Source organism: Catharus ustulatus, chromosome 3 (assembly GCF_009819885.2).
Source record: "Catharus ustulatus isolate bCatUst1 chromosome 3, bCatUst1.pri.v2, whole genome shotgun sequence".
Classification (NCBI taxonomy): domain Eukaryota; kingdom Metazoa; phylum Chordata; class Aves; order Passeriformes; family Turdidae; genus Catharus; species Catharus ustulatus.
This window is the reverse complement of record NC_046223.1, coordinates 119313320-119333285: the sequence shown is the minus strand read 5'-3', so window position 1 is coordinate 119333285 and position 19966 is coordinate 119313320. Positions and strand designations below refer to the sequence as shown.

The following is a 19966-nucleotide window of genomic DNA, read 5'->3' as shown; positions in this document are numbered from 1 at the left end:
CCCTTGAGTCAATAACCTTAGGGATGTCACCAGTGACTGATTTGTGTATATCCAATGTAGATGTCAATTGTATCAACTGTTTCATCATTCTCCAATTCATGATGTAGAGGATTGCTGATAAAACCAAAACAATCAAAACCAAAATCAAGAGCACAATAATGGGATGACACAATTTGTTTAGGACACCTGTAGCAACCCAAAGAGAGTATCCCACCACCTGTGTTCAGCAACCCTTTTTACTCTTTGTAGAACATGATGTATTTCTTTCACATTGTGATGAACAGTTATTAAGGTTTTTTGTCCGTTTTTCTTAATCCTTCCCAAAATTTCAATTAAGTCTTGGTGAAGCAACAATTGCTTTACCAGAGAGGTTCATCCCAGTGGGAGTAGGCAGTAGATGGTGGATCAGTGTGTAATTGGACTGTAGAAGGTGATGAGAGGTAACTAGGGCTACAAAAGAAAAATCACATCCTGCAATTTTAGTGAAGTTACAGACACAAAGATTTGAATGATTTTTTTGTACTTACTACTAAATTCTCTATGAAAACACTATCACAAGTAGTTCTTAAGCATGCCATACCCATTACCTATATATACCAGTACTATTTCAAGGAACTGCATTTGGAGGATTTTCAAAGTTGCAATCATTCTCTTCTGTGCCTAAGCACATATCATGAGCTCTGATTGCATTACTTTCACAGATAAACCCTCGTTGTTCCCAGACAATACAAGTTTCCAAATTAACAATTTGCCACTTCCCAACAATTTGACGGGCCCATTCTCTATGCTCAAAGCATAGAGAACAGCTCTGTCGTGATTCAGCCCTAAAGCAATGATAGGAAATACTGAATGCACTGAAGCATTGGGTATCATCAGTACAAAGGCTGTGGCTGTGTTTGTGCTGGGGTCATGGGTAAAAATTAGCAGGTTCCCCCAGGATTGGAATTCTCTTTCAAAGTCCGTGGCACTATCCCAGATTATTCTATAGCCAATTTATCCATCAGCATTTCTGAAACAATGCTATTCAAAATTCCCAATCCTGTTCCCACAACACCGGTTATGTCTCTTATTGACAATTTGTTTTGTTTGAAAAGGGATGCCAAATTAAACAATTTTAATTACATACGGTCCAATTTCAAGAATTTTCAGGTTCAGTATAACTGGTGGTTGGGTGTTACGTGTTACAACATTAACATCAAGTTATCCCCGGTATTTTGTATTATTTTTGCCACACATGATTTTATGGGAAAAATTGTACAACACTTAAGTTAAACCAACAATTCTGATTTTAGATTTCAGAGTATAGAACACGGCTGTGAGGTCCTGTGCCATAACTGTATACAGGCTCGATGAGGGATTCAGCAATTAATCTTCATGTCCTGCAGCGTTCTTCTGTGAAAAGTAAACACAACAGAACCTGCCACAAAGAGGCAGGAGGTTAAAATGATGGAACTATTCAGCATGTAACACAGACTGGAATTCTGTTGGCTGGAAGCCACTCTGTACCTCCTTTAAACACAGCACAAGAGTCAGTGTAGATGCAAACAAGAGAGGCAATCTGTACCTCAGGTTGGAAAACACCCCAAACAGCTCTCAGCACACTCCAAACTACTATTAGCTCTCCATCTCCTATAATTCTTTTCTTAAACCAAGAATTTGCTGGTTTTTTGGGGAAAAAGGAGAGGCTACTGTGATTACTGAGGCAGGTTTGTTTTGGCTACTAGCCAAGCTCTCAGTCTCTTGAATTGTCAGATTTTTTACAGCTCCTTCTGTCCCTGAGAAGCTGTTACAGTAATGTTTGATCTGGGCATACCACTTCCTAACTGAGGAGCTCTGGGCCACCGCATCAGGGGAGAGGGTCCCAGTGGTGGTTGTCTTCAATGCCTTCAGTTTCTGAGAAGGGTTTTGATTTTTTTCTGGGGTAATTTGCAAATTAAGGCTTTCCAAATGGGAGATTATTTTTTGTTCAGTATCCCTCCACTACTTCTATTTCGCCTCCTCCCACAGGGAAACCATCAATATGTTGATAAACAGCCACGTTGTCAGGTTTGGGTTTTCGGACGGCCAGATAGGAGAGTTGAAAGGAGAAGAGTATTAGTTATTGCTCCTTGGTCTTGCAAATCCTGTATATCAGGTTTGATCCCTTCTTTGGCACCAGAGCGGAGAGGGCATTGTTTTACATTTACAGGTAACTGCACAGGTGATTTATAGCCAGCAGTGAATTCTATTTCAAGCATAATTTGCAAGCAGGCAGCTTTGGGAAAGTTTTCTATGAGTTGGTTGGGGCTACCAGTAAAAGCTACAGGGTCTTTCCTTTCCAAGGGGTAGAACACCCCTGACCAATAAGCTGCATGCTGAGTTAGGGACCATGAGCTGCGTTTGTCTCCTGTTGTTAAGAAAACCCCATGTCCCCAGTACCCACTGACTACTTGTTCTGATAATTCAGTATCAGTGAATAGGATTTCTTTAGTGGTTACTTGTGGGTCAAAATCCTCATCATTGATACAATTGAATTCTGGTTTAATTACGGGTTTCAAGCTAAGGCAGTAATGTTCCCCACGCGTTCTCGTCAAAGTTAGTTCTTTTTGAGGATTTATTTGATTAATTTCCTTCTCCTCTGTTTCTATTGGTGAGTCAGAGTGTTTTAATGTTTGGGGATGTTCTTGTCTTAGGGAGACTTTTAAAAAATTATTGTTATCCCTTAAAACATGAATCTTACTCCTTTCTTCATCTAATTGTTTTTGCAAAATTTCCACTAAATTTTGTAGAGAGTCAATAATTGTTTTTTACTCACTTCTTCACCTAGAGCGAGTTTCTATAGCTGCGTAAGGCAGGCTCCTGAAACTGAACAAAGAGTGGTCTTATTTTGGCCAAATTTGAATTTGGTTTCATGTTGCAAAGAACATATTCTATCAATCACATTTTCTAGATTAAACCAGTGATTGTGTGCCCATTCTTTCCCCCCTTTAAATGGTTTGGCATTACATTTAGCTAGCAAAGCGTAAAATGCAGCTTTATATTTTGTACTATGATTTTCACTTATTTTACGAGTTAGAGATGTAAAACTACTATAGAGAAGCTTAATAACTTAAGTCACACACACAGCCTTCACTCTGTTAAACCCCTTACTTCCCTGAGTACAAGAAAAAGGCACAGAAGTTACACACGCATAAGAGCTACGCAGGATGTACCCTTTCTTCAAGGAAAGTCAATACTACACATACAACAAAAAAACTTGCACAACTAATCTCTCACCCTGAGAAGAATAATTTGTGCAGCACCCTTCCTAGCTCCAAGGAAGGTCAAAAGACAACACAAACACAAATCTTGCACAGCTAAACTCTCATCCTGAGTGGAATAGCCTGTGCAACACCCTTCCTGACTTCAAGGAAGATCAATAGACAACACAAACACTCATACACAACCTGTGCAGAACCTGCCCCACTTACTTTAGCAGGGAGTTAATATTACACTCAAACAAGAATAGAGAAGGAGAATGACACAGTTGTGTCATTTGCACCAAGAGGTCTTTTGTGAATTTCTGAAGATAGAACCCTCAAACAAGTATAGGGATGCTTTTTTCACCTAGGTGTGTGCAGTTTGTGGGAAATCTGAAATGCCCCCCTTGCTTTCTAGACAAGCTCAACCCTTTTGAGGTGGGCAGCTAGGTGCGGCTGGAGCAAGACATCCTTCCCCTGTTACAGCCTGCACACAACCAGCAACCCTTCTGTCTGTCAGAAAATCCTGCCGACTACGCCATTTAAAATGTCATGATCTTTACAACCTGAGCGAGGGTCGTGATGGTTCTTTTGACCACAGGGTGCAAAGGACAACAGCAAGAGACTGAGGTTTTGTTCAGCAACAAGCAACAAAGCAGTTTATTGAGGGCCAACAATTCAGTTTTGGGGTAATGGTGAGAGGGTGAGAGATAAAGATGATGAAGTAGAGAAAGAGAGAGAGAGAGAGCGAGAATGGGGGAATAGCTAATAATAGATGGGACATCCTCAGATCATCTGTTGACGTCTTCCATCCGTGGGGAGAAAGAAGTCTCAAAGTCTCTTTGGAGAGTACAGTAATTTCATGAGTATGAGGCGCACCCTTTTGACTGAAATTTTGGTCTGAACCCGGAAGTGCACCTTATAATCTGGTGCACCTTATATATTGGGCAAAGTTGGGAAATTTGCCAATCCAGAAGTGCGAGCAGCGAGATGAGCCACGAGGGAGAGGCAGCCCCACAGCAGGGCTGAGCCGCGAGGGAGAGGCGGCCCCACAGCAGGGCTGAGCCACGAGGGAGAGGCTTCCCCGCAGCAGGGCTGAGTCGTGAGGGAGGGGTGGCCCTGCAGCAGCGCTGAGCCACGAGGGGGAACGGCACTGTGGCAGGGCTGAGCTGCGCCAGCCAGCGCCGGGGGCGGGCAGGAGTGCTGGGGCCTGTGGCACGGGGAGGGCGCCTGGGGTTGCGTTTAAAGGCTACGCCGATCTGTAAAAAACGTTTCCAAATTGAGCACCTGCCAGTAAACCCTGAGATCACGCAATTCCGTTACTAATTCGTTATTTTGTTGTGCGCGGCCCGGCTCCTCGCTTAAAAAAAAAAAAGTTTGCCTTATAGTACGGTGTACATTATGTATGGTCAAAGTTCGGAAATTTGCCGACACCCAGAAGTGCGCCTTATAATCTGGTGCGCCTTATAGTTGTGAAATTACTGTAATAACTTTATAGTCATTTTCCAAGGCGAGTGGCTGCTGATCAAAAGGGGGGCAGATTTATGGACTATTGTGTTCAAGAGCCCGTGGCTTCAAAAATCAGGTGCAGGACAGAACACTGCAACTAGTGCTCAGGTGGAGAGCAGTGTACCATGGAAGCAGCACTGGCAAGCACAACTGTACACAGTCCCTTGGCAAGCATCCACCTTAGGTAGGCCAGCAGCTCATGCTCAAAGTGAGAGGTAGAGTCCAGGGGTCTCAGGGTCTCAGACTCTGATGATGATTGTGAGGCAGATTAGGTAATCTTCGGAACGACCCTTACAAGGGTTCAGGAGCCCTCAGATCTCTAGGTGAGTCCAAGCCCCTGGGATCAATAGCTGTGCTGGTAAGGGTGTTGTGGCCTTGGTGGAATGGATACTGAATTCTCAGAATGATTTTTTGTAAGGAATAAATCTCTCCAGTATCCAAGTGAACAGAGACTGATACAAATTTCAGGGTTGTGTGACTCCTGAGATTTTTGCCCAGTTGAAGGTTTGCAGGTACTTTTCCTCCTGTCACCAGAGATTTTAAACTCCGTGGCTCTACAGTGGCTTTTGCTCAGAGGGCCACCAATGGTCACTTGGCTGACAAGACCCTCTGTGCTAACAAGCAGCAGATGACAGAGGGCACCTCTCTGAGCTGGCTCCCAAAGTCTCCAGTCTCTCCTGAAGGGCCACCAGGATGCCCCAGGCACAGCTGTGGGCAGGGACAAGGTGGATTTTCCCCCCTGAGTGTGCCAGGACGCAGCTCCTGGGAAGAGGCGTGAGTGGGGTGAGGGAGGGGCTGGGCTGGCAGCTGGAGCAGGAGCACAGGTCAGAGCCTGTGTGGCCGTGCTGGGCAGGAGGGAGTGTGTCTGGGGAGTGTGGGGTGCCATGGGGGAGTGGAGTGTGTGAGCACTGCCTCCGGGTGCTGGGAGCAGCAGGCTGGGCCAGGCAGAGAGCAGGGCAGCCGTGGGGCTGGGCAGAGGGTGCAGGATGCAGGCAGGGCTGTTGGGTGGGCAGAGGGGCTATGCCAGTGCTCCAGGGAGCCAGGAATGCCCTGGGTGTGTGCACTTGTGGATTGAGGAGTCCAGCTGGGAGGATGTGGGTGATGGGGAAGGCAGCACATTGTAGAGGGCAGGTTGTGGGGCTGAGTGAGGGAGTGTATGTGCGCGTGTGTGTGTGTCTCTGTACCTGTCTCTGTGTCTATGTGTGTCCCTGTCTGTGATGTCTCTGGGACACACACTCAGCTTCAGGGTTGATCCTGCAAACAGGAAAGAAGCAGGCACATCCAGGCTGCTGGGAAGGACACCCTGGCTCTTGTGCCATTCCATGCTGGGCTCCAGCAGCCGGGAGGAGAAACTCCAGGGCCACAGCTGCTGCAGAGCCTCTGCCAGGAGGCCGGGGCCTCTGACAACACCTCAGGGAAAGTCTCTTTGCTTCCTCCACAGCCATGGCTTCACAAAAGTACACACAAGAGGGAGATGCAAAGGCACAGCTCCTGGCAGAGGCATTTCAGAAGGAAGGATTGGATGCTGGATACTGGCTGCCCAAAGTGTCAGAGATCCTGGGAATTGAGTGCAGAGAAGCCCTGCAACATCTGGAATATGAAGACTACCTCAAACTGGAGTGTGAGGTACGGCACCCCTGGGAGAAAAAGGCGCTCCGGAAACTCCTGAAAATAACAGATGACAAAAAACCCTCTAAAGAGGTGCAGAAGAACAAGACAAAGCAAAGGCAAGAAGTGGCCAAACAAGTCCTGAATGATCTGACAGAAATGCTCAACAGCCACAGCCAGGATGCACTGAGAGAGAAAACGGAGTCTCTGTGGCAAGCCATGGAGATTCCCAAAGAGTTCTGGCCATCACCAAAGGAACCCTTGGTAGATATGCTGGAGAGCATCCATAAGCAGCTGGAGCAGCAGCAGGAGATGTCACTAGGCAGGAAGGAGAACATCCCTGACACCGAGGTGCTGAGGCGGGCATCGGGGGGACTGGCCCTGCAGGGCATCTACAGAACCAGCAGAGCTGGAGATGTGCTGGCAACGCGAGAGCAGCTCCTCAGGGTCCCTGAGGGATTCCAGCTCGCCGATCTGGAGCACGGATCAATTCTTGAGAGGAGGGAGTTCTCCTCCTCTGCAGCAGAATCCACTTTCACCAAGTCCATGGAGCAGCTGGGGTTCAGCATGAGCGTTTCTTCCGAATTTGCATTCTGGGGGGTGAATCTGGCATCGGGTGTAGATCACAGCATCTCCTCACAGTCACAGGACACCCACCAGTCCCACTCTGAGCAGAGCTACTTCTGCACCACCAAGTTCCAGTACATCCCCCTGGCCTCCTGCTACTTCCAAAGGCATCAGCTTCGCCTCTCGGATGCGGCTCTTCAAGAGCTGCAAGACATGGAACAAATTTTGGGGGCCACTGGGAAAGAGGACAACCCCATCTTTGTGAAGAAGTGTGAGAGCTTCTTCAGCAGGTTTGGGTCCCACATAAACCAGGGTCCCCTCCACTTTGGGGGGATATTCTGGTGGAAGGCGTCCACAGAAGGATTCCAGGAGGACCAGTGGGAAGAGGTGAAGCGACAAACGTCTGAAGCACTGAACAGCTTTGTTGGGGCCAGCTGGGGTGGCACTGTGGCCAGTGTAGGAGGGAACCTGGATGTTTCCAAATCCATCCCACAGGCTTCTGTCCAGGGAAGAGGTGCAGAGAGATCCCATTCAGCCATTCAGCTCCACGTCGTCAACACAGGGGGACCATCAGACACAACTTCTCTTCCTCAGTGGAGAACGGGGCTCATGTCTGATAACACAACGTGGTGCGTTATCGACCGCGGCTTTGAGCTGATCCCAGTGTGGGACGTCATTCTGTGCAATCACTGCGGGGATTTTGAGTCTGTTGGTCAGATGTGCAGAGCCCTCAGGGATGCGTACAAAGCGCTGACGAATGAGAGCATTGGCACCATTTTTGGAGAGGAACTGGGCAGTGCAGTGCAAGAGGCCAGAGATTTCATAGAGACTGTGAAGGCCTGGGAGGTGACGGCAGATGTGCAGAAGCTGCTCATGCTGATGGAGCTGAAAGATGATCTGAATGCAAAAACCAGGAACCACAGTGTGTGGATCAACGTGTGCCTGTCCCACAGAGCCCTGCAGGACTTCCTGGTGAACACCGTGCGGAGCTGCCAGGAGTCACCTCCAGAAAACACCTCCTCTATCAAGGAAAAATTGAGAAGCCTCCTGGATCCTCATATCTACTCTGTCAAGGACTTCCCTGAGGCTTCCTTCATTATGCAATGGATCTTCCAGACTGAGCCGCTGCTTCCCAGATCTCCCAAAATCTCTGAGCTTGAAGACCTCATCAAAACACTGCAGCAAATGAAGGAGCACATCTATGCAGTCACCTACGCACCAGGAAGCTCTGCTTCTGCTGTTCATGAAGCAAAGATAGAAGCCACCCTGACCAGCAGCCTCGCCATTTATTCCTTACTCCAGTCTCTCCAGGAACGGGCTGAGAAGGACATGGAACTGTTGGTGCTCTTGATTGTGACCAGCACAGGGTACCAGGTAGAAAGCAGCACATTCCAGCACCTCCTTGGACACCCAGAAATTCAGTACATGGCCAAGGAAATGCAAATGGCGCATGAGGAGTACGTGAACCTGAAGGAGCAGGATGCCGACAGAGCTGAGGCCTCCCTTCTGCTGTTGGGTCTGACTGTGACACCAGAAAGTCAAAAGCTGTCCCCTGAGCAGAAGAGGGAGCGTTTAGTTTTCATGGAAGATCACATGAAAGGCTTGTGGTCCACCCGGATAAAGAATCTCCTCCAAAAGCACAGAGCAGGCCCAGACTGGGAGAGGCTGGAACAGGACTTGCATTCCTTGATCAGTGGGTGCTTGGATGACAAATGGGATGAACGTAGGATGCAGAAAATATGCACAGACCTGGAAGACACTTTCACAACACCTCAGTCACCCAGTGAATCCCAATCCAAGTCAGACAGTAGCCAATCCAAAGCAGATGAAGCAACTGCAAACCAGGAATTCCTCCAGTTGCTCAAACGCCTTGGACTTGAAAGTCACTATCCAAGAAAAATGGGGATGGGAGATTTCCACACCATCAGCAAGACATCTCTGCAGGACAGCCAGCCCAGCAAGGACAAGGAACTGCCATTATACTTCTTGCAAAAGCTGTTAACTGTGGATTACCAGGTGAGGTACCTGACTTGCTGGGATGACAGCAACACAAAATCTGCAGCAGAGCCGCGAAACACAGTGCAAGATTACCAAGACTCAGTCTCCTTTAAACAGTATTTTTATGATTTGAAGAAAGCAGTTACTGAACGTACAAACAGGGACAGCCATGTGCACCCCATGGACCTGCAGATGGCCATTTTCCACTGTGCTGATGACTTCCTGAGACAGACCCTTGCAACCAAGCTGGCGTTCTGCCAACTGGCGCTGCCTCTGCTGCTGCCCAACCCGGGCACTTCACACATTGAGTTCCCACTCTACACGTTCAGTCAAATCCAAAGGAGCTGGAAAGAAGTGGAGAAATCAGGAAAGCAGGCCCAAACAAAGAGTTACAACAACAAACTCATCTTCCAGGCACAGACTCCCATCGTGTCCTTCATCCGCATTGGCAGCTCAGCCTCCTCTTCCAAGTCTCAGCTCCTGAACGCTCTGCTGAGCAAACGCAAACACGACACTTTCTTCCACCGCCACTGCAGAGGCAGCACCAGAGAGCGCTTGCTGATGGAAGGGGTGGTGGAGATCGCCTGGTACTGCCCCCGTGGAAGCCCTGATGACACCTTTGAGAGCTGCGTGGCTTTCTGTAACCTGCATGGAGACGCCAGGGATTACGGAGCACAGCTGCAGTTCCTGCAGGACATCTCTGCTGTCAACGTGGCTCTTGTGTCTGATTTGGAGAAGATGGACAACAGGGGGGAAAAGCTTCTGCAGGAGCTGTGGCAGTCACAAAGGCCTTTGGTTTGTCTTCTCACGGAAGAAGAGAACATTGAAACTGGACAATCCGGCAAAACCATAACAATAGGGATCAGTAAAAGAAATGAAGCAGAACTGATGGACCAGCTGACCAAAATTATCAGGAATCTCCTGGAAGGGTCTAACCCATGTTTCAGCCTGGATGCCTGTGCGGACAAAGCTCGCCAGCATGGATTTGTGGTGGATGCAGACCGATCCGCGTGTGTGACAGCCAAAGCAAAGGCAAAGGAGCTGGTGGACCTTCTTAAGAAAGAGAAGCTGTCTGAGATCAAATCCCAGCTGCTGCCACTTCAAGGAAAACTGTGGTACCAGTGGTGCAAAAAGGACAAAGAACTCACTCGCCTGCAGGAGAAGGGGAACAAGAGCATTGAGCATCATCGCAGCCAAATTGAAAGTGAGAAGAAAGCAATAAGAAGAAAGCAACTTGACCGAGCTTTCCCTCTCAACACACTGATGAAATCATTCCTTGGCTTTCTCCAGGTCCTGCCAGCAGATACCAAGAAGTATTTCCTGCAGTGGATGAAGGTCTTTATGGATGAGCTGTCCTGTGGTCGCCTTGGAGAACTGAGGAGAGACTATCACAAGTTATGGACTGAAATCCAGTCACGAAAAAAAACCAAGAAAAAACCCAGTGTGAATGATCCATTGCAGAGTCGCTTGGATACTGTCTCTAATGAAATCAACGATTCATCCATTGGCCTGGAGCACCTTCTGAGGGAAGCAGGGCAGATTTATGAAGCTCTGGAATTACTGAACTGCAAGAAAGAAAATTTTGCCAAACTGCCAGGAATTGCAGCAGAGCTGATGGTTTCAGGGTATCCTGTGGAGCTGATGGATGGGGACGCTTCTTACCTGCCCCTGCGCTGGGTGGGAGCAATCTTTGACAGCTTAATTGAGAGGCTGGGGGACAAACGAGTGTTTGTACTCTCTGTGCTCGGCATCCAGAGCACAGGCAAGTCCACCCTGCTGAATGCCATGTTTGGTCTGCAGTTCAACGTCAGCGCGGGGAGATGCACCCGCGGAGCCTTCATGCAGCTCATCCCAGTGGGGCAGGAGCTGCAGCAAGACTTGGGCTTTGAATATGTGCTGGTGATTGACACAGAGGGACTTCGTGCCATTGAGATGGCCAATAAACAGTCCCTGAACCATGACAACGAGCTGGCCACCTTTGTCATTGGTGTTGGCAACTTGACTGTGATCAATATCTTTGGAGAAAATCCATCAGAAATGCAAGATGTTCTCCAGATCGCTGTGCAGGCTTTCCTGAGGATGAAGAAAGTCAATCTTTCTCCAAGCTGCATCTTTGTGCACCAAAACGTGGGAGAAGCAACTGCCAAGGAGCAGAACATGGAAGGACAAAGGCGTTTGCAGGAAAAGCTGGATGAAATGACTGTGGTAGCTGCCCAGCAGGAATTCTGTGATGTCTCCTCCTTCAGCGATGTCATTGGCTTTGATGTGAACACCCACATTCACTACTTTGCTCACCTGTGGGAAGGAAATCCCCCAATGGCACCACCCAACCCCACCTACAGCCACAATGTCCAACAACTCAAGAGCAAAATCCTCCAGGTTGCCAAGCAGCAGTCACAGCGGAGCATTTTGAGGCTCTCGAGCCTGAAAGATCGTATTGGTGACCTCTGGAATGCTTTGCTGAATGAAAACTTTGTTTTCAGCTTCAAGAATTCCCTGCAGATTGCTGCATACAGGAAACTGGAAAGTGCCTATAGTCAGTGGACCTGGAAGCTGAGGAGTCACTTCTTAGATGTACAGATGAGACTGAACAACAAAATTCAGAATAGAGACTTGCAGAATGTCACCAGGGAGCACCTTGAAGGGCTGGTGCAAGAGACAAGTGATGCCATTCAGAAAGAAGTGGAAAAGTATTTCAGGGAAGACAAAGATCATGAGACACTGGTGCAGTGGAAATCAAGCACAGAGCTGAAGCTGAAAGAACTAAAAGAGACTCTTCTTCATGAAGCGAAAAAGAAATGTGAGAATCTTATTGAGCTACAGAAGGAGCAGAGGAAACTGGATGAAAGGAAGTTGGAATATGAAGCCAAGCTCCTGAGAAGGAGTAGGGAACTGGCTGTGACTCTGAAAGGGAAGAGCCTCAGTGAGAGAGAACTGAAGGACAACTTCACTCTTGTCTGGAACAGTTGGATTGCTGAAGTCTCTCGTGCTGCTCCTCCACCGGAACGGGTGGATATCGATGCAGATATTGAAGATGTCCTCCTGGAGCACTTTAAGGAGCCAGGTTTCCCTGCACAGGTCAGGTCGTATCCCAAAGACACAGGATTTGATTTTGTCTTGCAGAAACATATCTCGAAGAAAAAGTGGTCAAGGTATTTCCCAGTTTTATGGAGCATTTCCAGTGCTGATGAGATCAAGTTTCATCACATCACAGATGACATCATAGCATGTGTGAAGGCAAATATTGATAAGAAGGAACAGGAGAAACAGGATTACTGTCGAAATTTTATTCATGAAATACTCAATGAAGTACAGAAAGGTGTTAACTCTGTCCCCAGCAATTCAAAATGGACTTTTAACAGAGAGTACATCAAAGATTTGTCTGTGTATCTGTGCAAAATGGCAGCAGAAAGGTTTAAAGCCATGCACGAAGCATTCCAAAAGGCAAATGACCCAGTTGTGTACCTGAACAGCAAGAGAGAAGATTTCTTCCAATGTTTCCAGATTTCCTGCCAAGGAGCCACGTCAATCACAACTTTTGCTGTTTTCCTTTGTGACAAGATTGAACCAGCTCTTAGCCGGGCAGTCTTTGAGAGGACGGCTAGAGACATTGCTGAGGACATGAAGAGCAAATTCCCAGACTTCAGGGGCAACAGAGCCAATCTGGAAGTTTGTATCCTGAGATATCTGGCAGAACAAGAAAATTTCGAGTATTTCAAGCAGTACCTTACATCTCCAAAACAGTTTTTTCAGAGTTACATTGAGAGACGAGTTAAGAGTCATTGTTTAGATGGGAGTAGGAGGCTCAGGATGTTTTTAGAGTCTTCCCTTGAATCTCTCTATGGAAACATCCTGTCAGCTGTTTCTTTATCAACCCAAATTGTCAAAGACAAAAAAGACAGAGAAGACAAAACCTCTCTTTGGCTGGACGAATTTTGCAGGCAACTAGCAGAGGTGATCAACTTGCCCAGAAGTGAGCTGAAGGGCATCGAGCACCAGGAGGTCACAGACATTGAATTCCTGAGCAGTGCCATGGCAGAAGCTCTGGTTGACCTGAGGAACAGGCTCATGAAATTATTGGCTGATGCTGACATGAGCTCATTTCCAAGGCAGCCTCACACCATCCTGGCAGAGCATTTTTCAGGGTGCTGGGAGCAGTGTCCCTTTTGTGGGGCTGTCTGCACAAACACCATACAGAACCACGATGGAGACCATCAGCTGGTCTTCCATCGCCCAGAAGCTTTGAAGGGATTCAGACGGGTCAAGAGGTTAAATGATAGATGGTATGATACACAGGAACTTGTTATTGATATTTGTTCCAGCCGTGTTGCAAGTGACTGCAGATTCAGAGTTGATAGTGATCACCCATTCATACCTTACAAAAAATACCGTGATGCTGGACCTCCTTATTCCATTTGGAGAATTCTTCCCGATTCATCCATGCAGGCGTACTGGAAATGGTTTGTGTCTCATTTCAGGACAGAGCTGGAAACTTTCTGCAGAGGGAAATTTCAGGGAAGTGGAGAAATCCCTGAGGCGTGGCAGAGAATTTCCAAGCAGGAAGCACTGTCTGAGCTGAACAGGCTTTAGGCCACATCCATGAGAAGGAAGAATCACAGTGGCTTTGCAGTTTAGGAGAATTTTGTACCAGACTCTCCACAAAACACAGTAACAGTGACGACATTCTCAAGCCCAGTGAAGAAAATGGTATCCAATTGTTCCCAAATTTGGTGAAATAAGGCACATTACCGTGGCCATTGCTCTGCACATCCCTCGCTTCACGAGAAAGCCAGAGTCCTCCTGTCTTCTTGCCATAAACATTTCCCTCAGCTTTGTCCTAGAGCCAAACCAAATCCCTCCTTGGGGTGATCAGCCTTGTGGCCAAGCCTGAGCCCAAGGGCCAGGGCCAGGGCAAAGGCAGCACTCAAAGCGCCCCTTGGCTCAGCTGCTGAAAGACATGAAGGGATTGCTGGAGTGTGAAAACAGAGGGCTCTCTGAGTCCCTCAGAGAGAGAACAGTATGTAGGAATTGAACTAAAATTTTTAGAAAAAGTAAAGGATATTAAGCCACAAAGGCATGAAGTAGAGGTGTAAGCTTTAGTTCTAAGTAAGTAAAAGTATTATTAAGTTGCATAGATATGAAGTAGGAGTATAAATCTTAGTTTTTAAGTAAGTAGAAAAATGCTTTAAATGCCTTTAAAGAGCAAATGCCTTTGAATCTGATGCAAAAAACAAGCTTCAAAAATAAGTTTCAGAAAGCTCAAAAATATAGTTTTAGACATAATAAAAACATAGTAAGAATATTGTTTACGTTTTCAGATAGTACAGGTAAGGATAGAGGTACAAATATTACACGGACTTTGATATTATAAAACCATAATTCTAATAGATTTACAAAAAATACTTCAAGTTTGTATTTTTAGCTCATTAGGTAATTTGGAAATAAAAATCTGTGCACTGGGGAGAGACTTGCCTCCCTTGCTCTCTCTCTTCCTCCACCATCATCATCATCACTACCACCACATGAAAGAAGAAGAGGAAGAAGTAGAGGAGAACAGAAGAACAACCAGAGAGTTTTTGCCTCTCCACAGGACTCTGTATTAGACTGCAGCTTCTGTCTCTGCTTGAGACTCTGTACCAGGCCACAGCTTCTACCTCTACCCAGGATTCTGCACCAGAGAACTGCTGCTCCTGCCTCTGCCCAGGACTGTGCACCAGAGAGCTGCTTCTGCTTTAACTGGGACTCTGTGCTGAAAGCTTTAACACAGACTTTATAGCTTTAGACTCTTGTATTTGAGACTGAAGTGCTTCTGTAATAAACAACTTGACAGCAACCAACACCTGCTCTGCTCTTTTGAAGATACAAACCCATAACAATCCCAACAAGGGACAGTGCCCCAGAGGCAGTTTTCCTGCAGCAAGGAGGTGTCCTGCTCAGAGAAAGGGCTGTGGCACCTGAGGCCAGCTCCATGCTGGCTGCAAGCTGGGCTGCTTGGCTTTTGGCTGTCATCCTTCCCTCCCTCACTGCAGCCTCCTGCATCAACTGAGGCTGTTCTCCCAGCAGGAGCTGTTGTGCCTCAGGGCTCAGGAAAGCAGCTTCACTGTCTGCAGGGAGAGCACAGAGGGCAGGAAGCCCCAAACCACAACACAGCGGAGCTGCCTGGAGCGGAGCGGCAGGACCGGGGGTGCTGTGGGGGGCTCGGGGCACAGCCCGGCCGCGCTGCAGCCGCAGCTCTCGGCACTGGGGGGGTCCGGGTGCCGCTGCTGAAGATCTCGGCACCGCTGCTGCTGCTGCTCGGCTGCCTGCAGTCCGCAGCTGCGAGCGGAGCCGTCGGCAGCGGGCAGGAGGCGAGCGTGGGGAAGGAAGGGGCGAGCATTGCGGCCAGGGCAGCCGGCAAGGTGCTCGCCGCCGGGCACAGCGTCTGCTCGCCCGCGCCTGCTGCCGCGGAGCCGCCGAGGGTGGCGGGGCCGCCAAGGGCGGGGGAATCCCGGGACACAGGGGAGGAACCGACGCAGAGAAACTGGCAACAGCTCTGGCACAGGGACACAGGAGGTCGGGACAAGTCCGGGCATCCAGAGCCGCCCTGGGCCAAAGGGCTGCGCCCGCCTGCCGATCTTCCCTGAGCCGGGAAAGCGGGCTTGGAACACGGGGGGAAGGAGGGAAGGGGCTTTGGAACTGGGGACCCCATCCCCAAACCCATCCCCAAACACTCCCCGATTTTTAGACTCACTTAACAATAACGTGAAACAAAGGAAAACCTTAGAGACAGAAAAAAACCCTGGAGCTTGGACAGAATGAATTTTGCTTACCTCTTGGTGCCAAAAAGAATTTATATGAACAGAGTCCCAGGTAGAATCAGGAAAATGCTTAAAAATCTGAAGACTAAAAAACTTAAGATAGTCGCTTAAAAGATTTTGCCAGAAAACTTGAAATCTCCCTTATAAAGGATTCCAAAAACTTTGTAATATAAGCCCCTCTCAGGAGGAGTAAACCTAGGGTTCCCATCCAGGCGATTCCACTCCCTTCCTCTGAAAAGCAAAGCAGAAGACCCGAATAGAATTCAGTGCCCAGAAAACCCCAAATTATCCAACTCACAATCTCTCTCCGGGCAGCGCTGGGGCCCACAGGCTCTCAGGAAATCTGCTGGCAGGTGCTCAGCCCCATCGGCCGCTCCTCAGAGATCCTCTGCTCATCTCCCAGGGCAGCCCAGGCTCCCGGGCTCTCCTCACATCGCCTCTGCTCAAACGCACAGGGCTCTCCTCGCACAAGCAGCGGCCCAAAGGCGGCTGAGTCCTGCAGCCCCTGCAGCAGCCGCTCTCTCCAGGGACTCCCTGGCTACAAGTCCCAGCGCTTCGGGGGCCACTTGCCGCACTCCGGGGCTCCGCTGCTCTTCTTGCCGGGCTGCCGCCACCTTCCTGCACAGGCGTCCAGCAGGGGATGTCCCCAGGGCCACAGGCACGGCCCTCAGCGGCGAGTGACTCCAGCTCTGCTCATTGCCAGCTCTCCTGGGCACTCACTCTTCGGCCACACGGGGATAAAGGACACGAGCCTCCCACAGCGTTCCACAGAGAGCAAAGCCTTTATGATAGGAGGCCACTCTGGGAAGGGTGCCAGGGTGACACCTGCCCCAACTTGGAAAAAACAGGGATTTCTATGGGAAAGGCAGGGGGAGGGGCAGAGCAGCAGGGCAAATAGTCTGAGGGTCAGGAACCAAAGGCAGGGCTGGAGAGCAGCGGATTGCAGGCTATTAGCACAGACAAACAGAGCACGGTGGGGGCACTTTCTTCTGCACAGCAACTGCTGGGGACTCGCTGGGAGGTAAATCTGTGCAGAGGATTGTAACTGCTTCTGGCCCCCAGGCCTTGGCCCTGCAGGGAGTGCAGGGAGTTCCTGTGCTGAGGGATTATTGCCCTGCACATCTTGTGAGCAACGCTGTGGACATCAGTAACACCTATTTACCCTTTCTGCCTGTGTAGAAGAGACATAAACCACACTTCGTAAAGCAACCCTGAAGTCCAGTCACTCTGCTTCATTCAGAAAAAAAGAAAAAAAATCCTTGTAAATAGATCCTGAGAGCAACAAGCCCACACATAAAGATGTGACATGGGAGGAATAAATCCACAGTTAAAAAGCCTCATTCAAATTAACCTCAAGCTGTCTGTGTCATCTCACCAGCAAAGGGCCCTTGTAAGCAAAATGAAGAAAACAAGTTGCATTGTTTTAATCAAAAAGAAACTGGGAATTATCACAGCACAAGCTGGCTTATAGCTAGGCAATTAATTCAGCCACAGATAAGAAATGCAATTTGATTAGCCTGGTTCAATAAACAGGCACCTGAGTGAACAATGATAAGATATATTCAAACACAAACAGATTTCACCCAACTACATTCCATCCTAAGCTGCAGCACCTCACTGGGCAGAGCTGAGCAGCCTGAACTCCCAACCAATCATCTGTCATGAGCAGGGAAATTTCAACCCTCTATTTAAGAAGGGTTGAGAAGAATAAAGAGGATTTTGTCACAAGAGAACTGCACCGGGATGGCCCCAGAAGTGGCAGCTTGACACCCCAGGAAAAAAACGCGCTTGTGCTGTTTTGATTTTCTTCTTCAATTTGTCATCCCAGAGGCGTTTCCAGCCTCTGTAATTGGGCCAGCAGCGTGTCCATCTTCAGAGCCATCAGGGACCGGCTCTGCCAGACAGGGTGGGAGCTCCCAGCAGCTTCTCACACAAACTCCCTCTGTGTCTCTGTCACTACCAAAAACCAGACCACGTCAAACCCAATACAGTGGGGAACCCCCTCAGCACTGGCCACTTTTCCAGCCCTTTTGTCCTTCTCTGCTCTGTCCCGCTGCTTCCTGGGCACATCCTCTCAGAATTCCTGCTGCCTCTCCCTTTGCCCTGTGTCTTGGTTTAGGGTAAGTTTGGGAGAAAACTTCTAAAGGGGCTCTTTCAGAATGTAGATTTAAGTGGACCCTCCCCCAGCCGGTTTGAGAAAAGATTAATTTGGAGACAATTGGAAAAAATTCTTCATTTATCCGGGAAAACAGAGTTTAGCACAAAAAATGAACAATACTAAACAACAAAACCTTTTGTTGCTCTGAAGAGATGACAAATTCAGAAAAGTCCCTTTTGTGGGTTGTAGCTTGGCTCACTCAATTTGTTATCACTCTTTTTGGCCTTGGAAACTGTCTGGGCCTGGGCCAGGCCCTGCTGGGCCATAGGGGTGAGCTCTTGGTGTTCTGAGTTTTTAGTCTAGAGTAGGTTAAAACAATTTTAAGAAAAAAAGAAAAAACTGTCAGGATTGTTGTTCTCTTTAAAACAGCTCAGCAGTTCTCAGTTGCTATAAAGTTGTTTATTGTAAAAGCACATCAGTCTCAAAAGGCAGAGTCCCAAGTGCTAAAATCCGTGCTAAAAGCTTTTGGCACAGAGTCCCAAACTGAAGTAAATTTCTAATTAGAAGAGAAGCAGATCCTGGTGCAGGGCCCTGGGAGGGCTGGAGCTGCAGCCTTGGACAGAGTCCTGAGCAGAGGCAGAGGCTGGTACAGAGTCTTGAGAGGCAGATGCTCCCTGGTCTTTTGTTCTTTTGTTCTCTTCTTCTTTTTCTTCCTCTTCTTCTTCATGTTCTGAAAGTGATGATGATGATGGTGGAGGAAGAGAGAGAGTGAGAGAGCTCTTACTCCAATGGACACATTCTTAGTTACAAACTGCTCAATGAGCTAAAAGCACGAATCTGAAGCATTTCTTCTAAAGCTATTAGAATTCTAGTTTATTAATGTGGAAGTTTATGTATAATCTGCACACATGGCCTATCTGTTCTATCTGGAAAATGTAAGCAATATTCCTGCTATATTTGTATTATGTCTAAAATTATGTTTTTGAGCTCTCACTGAGACTTGGTTTTGAGACTTGTTTTCTACACTGATATCTAAGACTTTTACTTTTTAAGGCACTTAAAACACATTCTTACTTACTTAAACTTACTTATTTACTTACCTAAACCTTAAACTTACACCTCTAGTTCATGTATGATTGATTTAATATACTTCAATTAATCCAGAGGTTTTAATTCCATTCCTGCACGGTGATCTCTCTCTGAAGAATTCAGAGAGGTCTCTGTTTCACACACTCCAACAAAAAACTGTAGTCTAGGGAACTTCTTTGCTTCACCTAGCTAAAAACCAACTAAAAAGCAAAGGAGAATTCTCTCTTGTTGTCTACTACAGACAACAATGTTGTCTGTGAGAAGGATGTGGGGGAGTTAAGTGTAATCTCTGATCACAAATTTTGCACTTTTTCTCTCCCTCTTCCCTCTCTGAACTAGTTTTAAAGTCACAGAACTTAATATGCAGCATAAGCAGAATAGGTGATTGGGGATACAAGGATTATATAATTATGTAATCCTACATATAATATAGGACACCCTGGGCAGGTGTGAAAAATGCCTGTGTGAATCATGTTACAAGGCAATACTAAAAGTCAGGCCTTGCAAATCTTGTATGAGTGGAATAACTGCTTGGGATGATCATAAATATCAGTTGTAACAAAGTCAAATAAGACAAGATAAATTGTAGAAATGCGTGCTTAAAGAAATGCTTGCTTAGGAGAAATGCTTGCTTTAGAGGATTTGTGGTTTACTTCTGATTTTGTCTGCTTGCATAAAAATAAGGAACTTGTGGTTATATTTGCTTGCATGGAACGAAAATAAGCAAATTGTGAAAACAATTTTATTAAGCAAACAAATATATAAATGACTGATAAATACGCATGCAAAAGATCAACAAAAAGACACAGAGGAAGATGACGAGCCTTAATCCAAAAGACCACTAAAAGAGGGCAAAGAACCCCCTAGCACAGCCAGAGCCTGTGCAGAAGGCAACCATCGATATGGAATCAAGGAAACCAAAGAAGGAGGGGGATACCAGGAAAATGAAACTCAGACTGAGTGAAAAGGTGGAACTAATGCTGAGCAGCGTGTGTCATTGGTGCAGAGGTGACTCCCCAGCACACCCAGCACTGTTTGCCTGCTGCTTTTTCTGTTAATAAATAATCATTGGAGAGATCATA

At 47.5% G+C, this 19966-nt stretch overlaps 1 protein-coding gene across 2 annotated transcripts in view; it reads left to right on the top strand.

Annotated features, from left to right (window-relative positions):
• LOC116994221 (interferon-induced very large GTPase 1-like) overlaps positions 1–13525 on the top strand; it is a 43816-nt gene extending 30291 nt beyond the window's left edge. For both annotated transcript variants that reach the window (XM_033055756.1, XM_033055757.1), the window contains one exon: positions 6169–13525. In XM_033055756.1, coding sequence (XP_032911647.1) covers positions 6171–13490 — 7320 coding nt within the window. In that variant the 5' untranslated portion in view covers positions 6169–6170 and the 3' untranslated portion in view covers positions 13491–13525. The remainder of the gene's footprint in view (positions 1–6168) is intronic.
• Positions 13526–19966: the final 6441 nt, after the last annotated feature.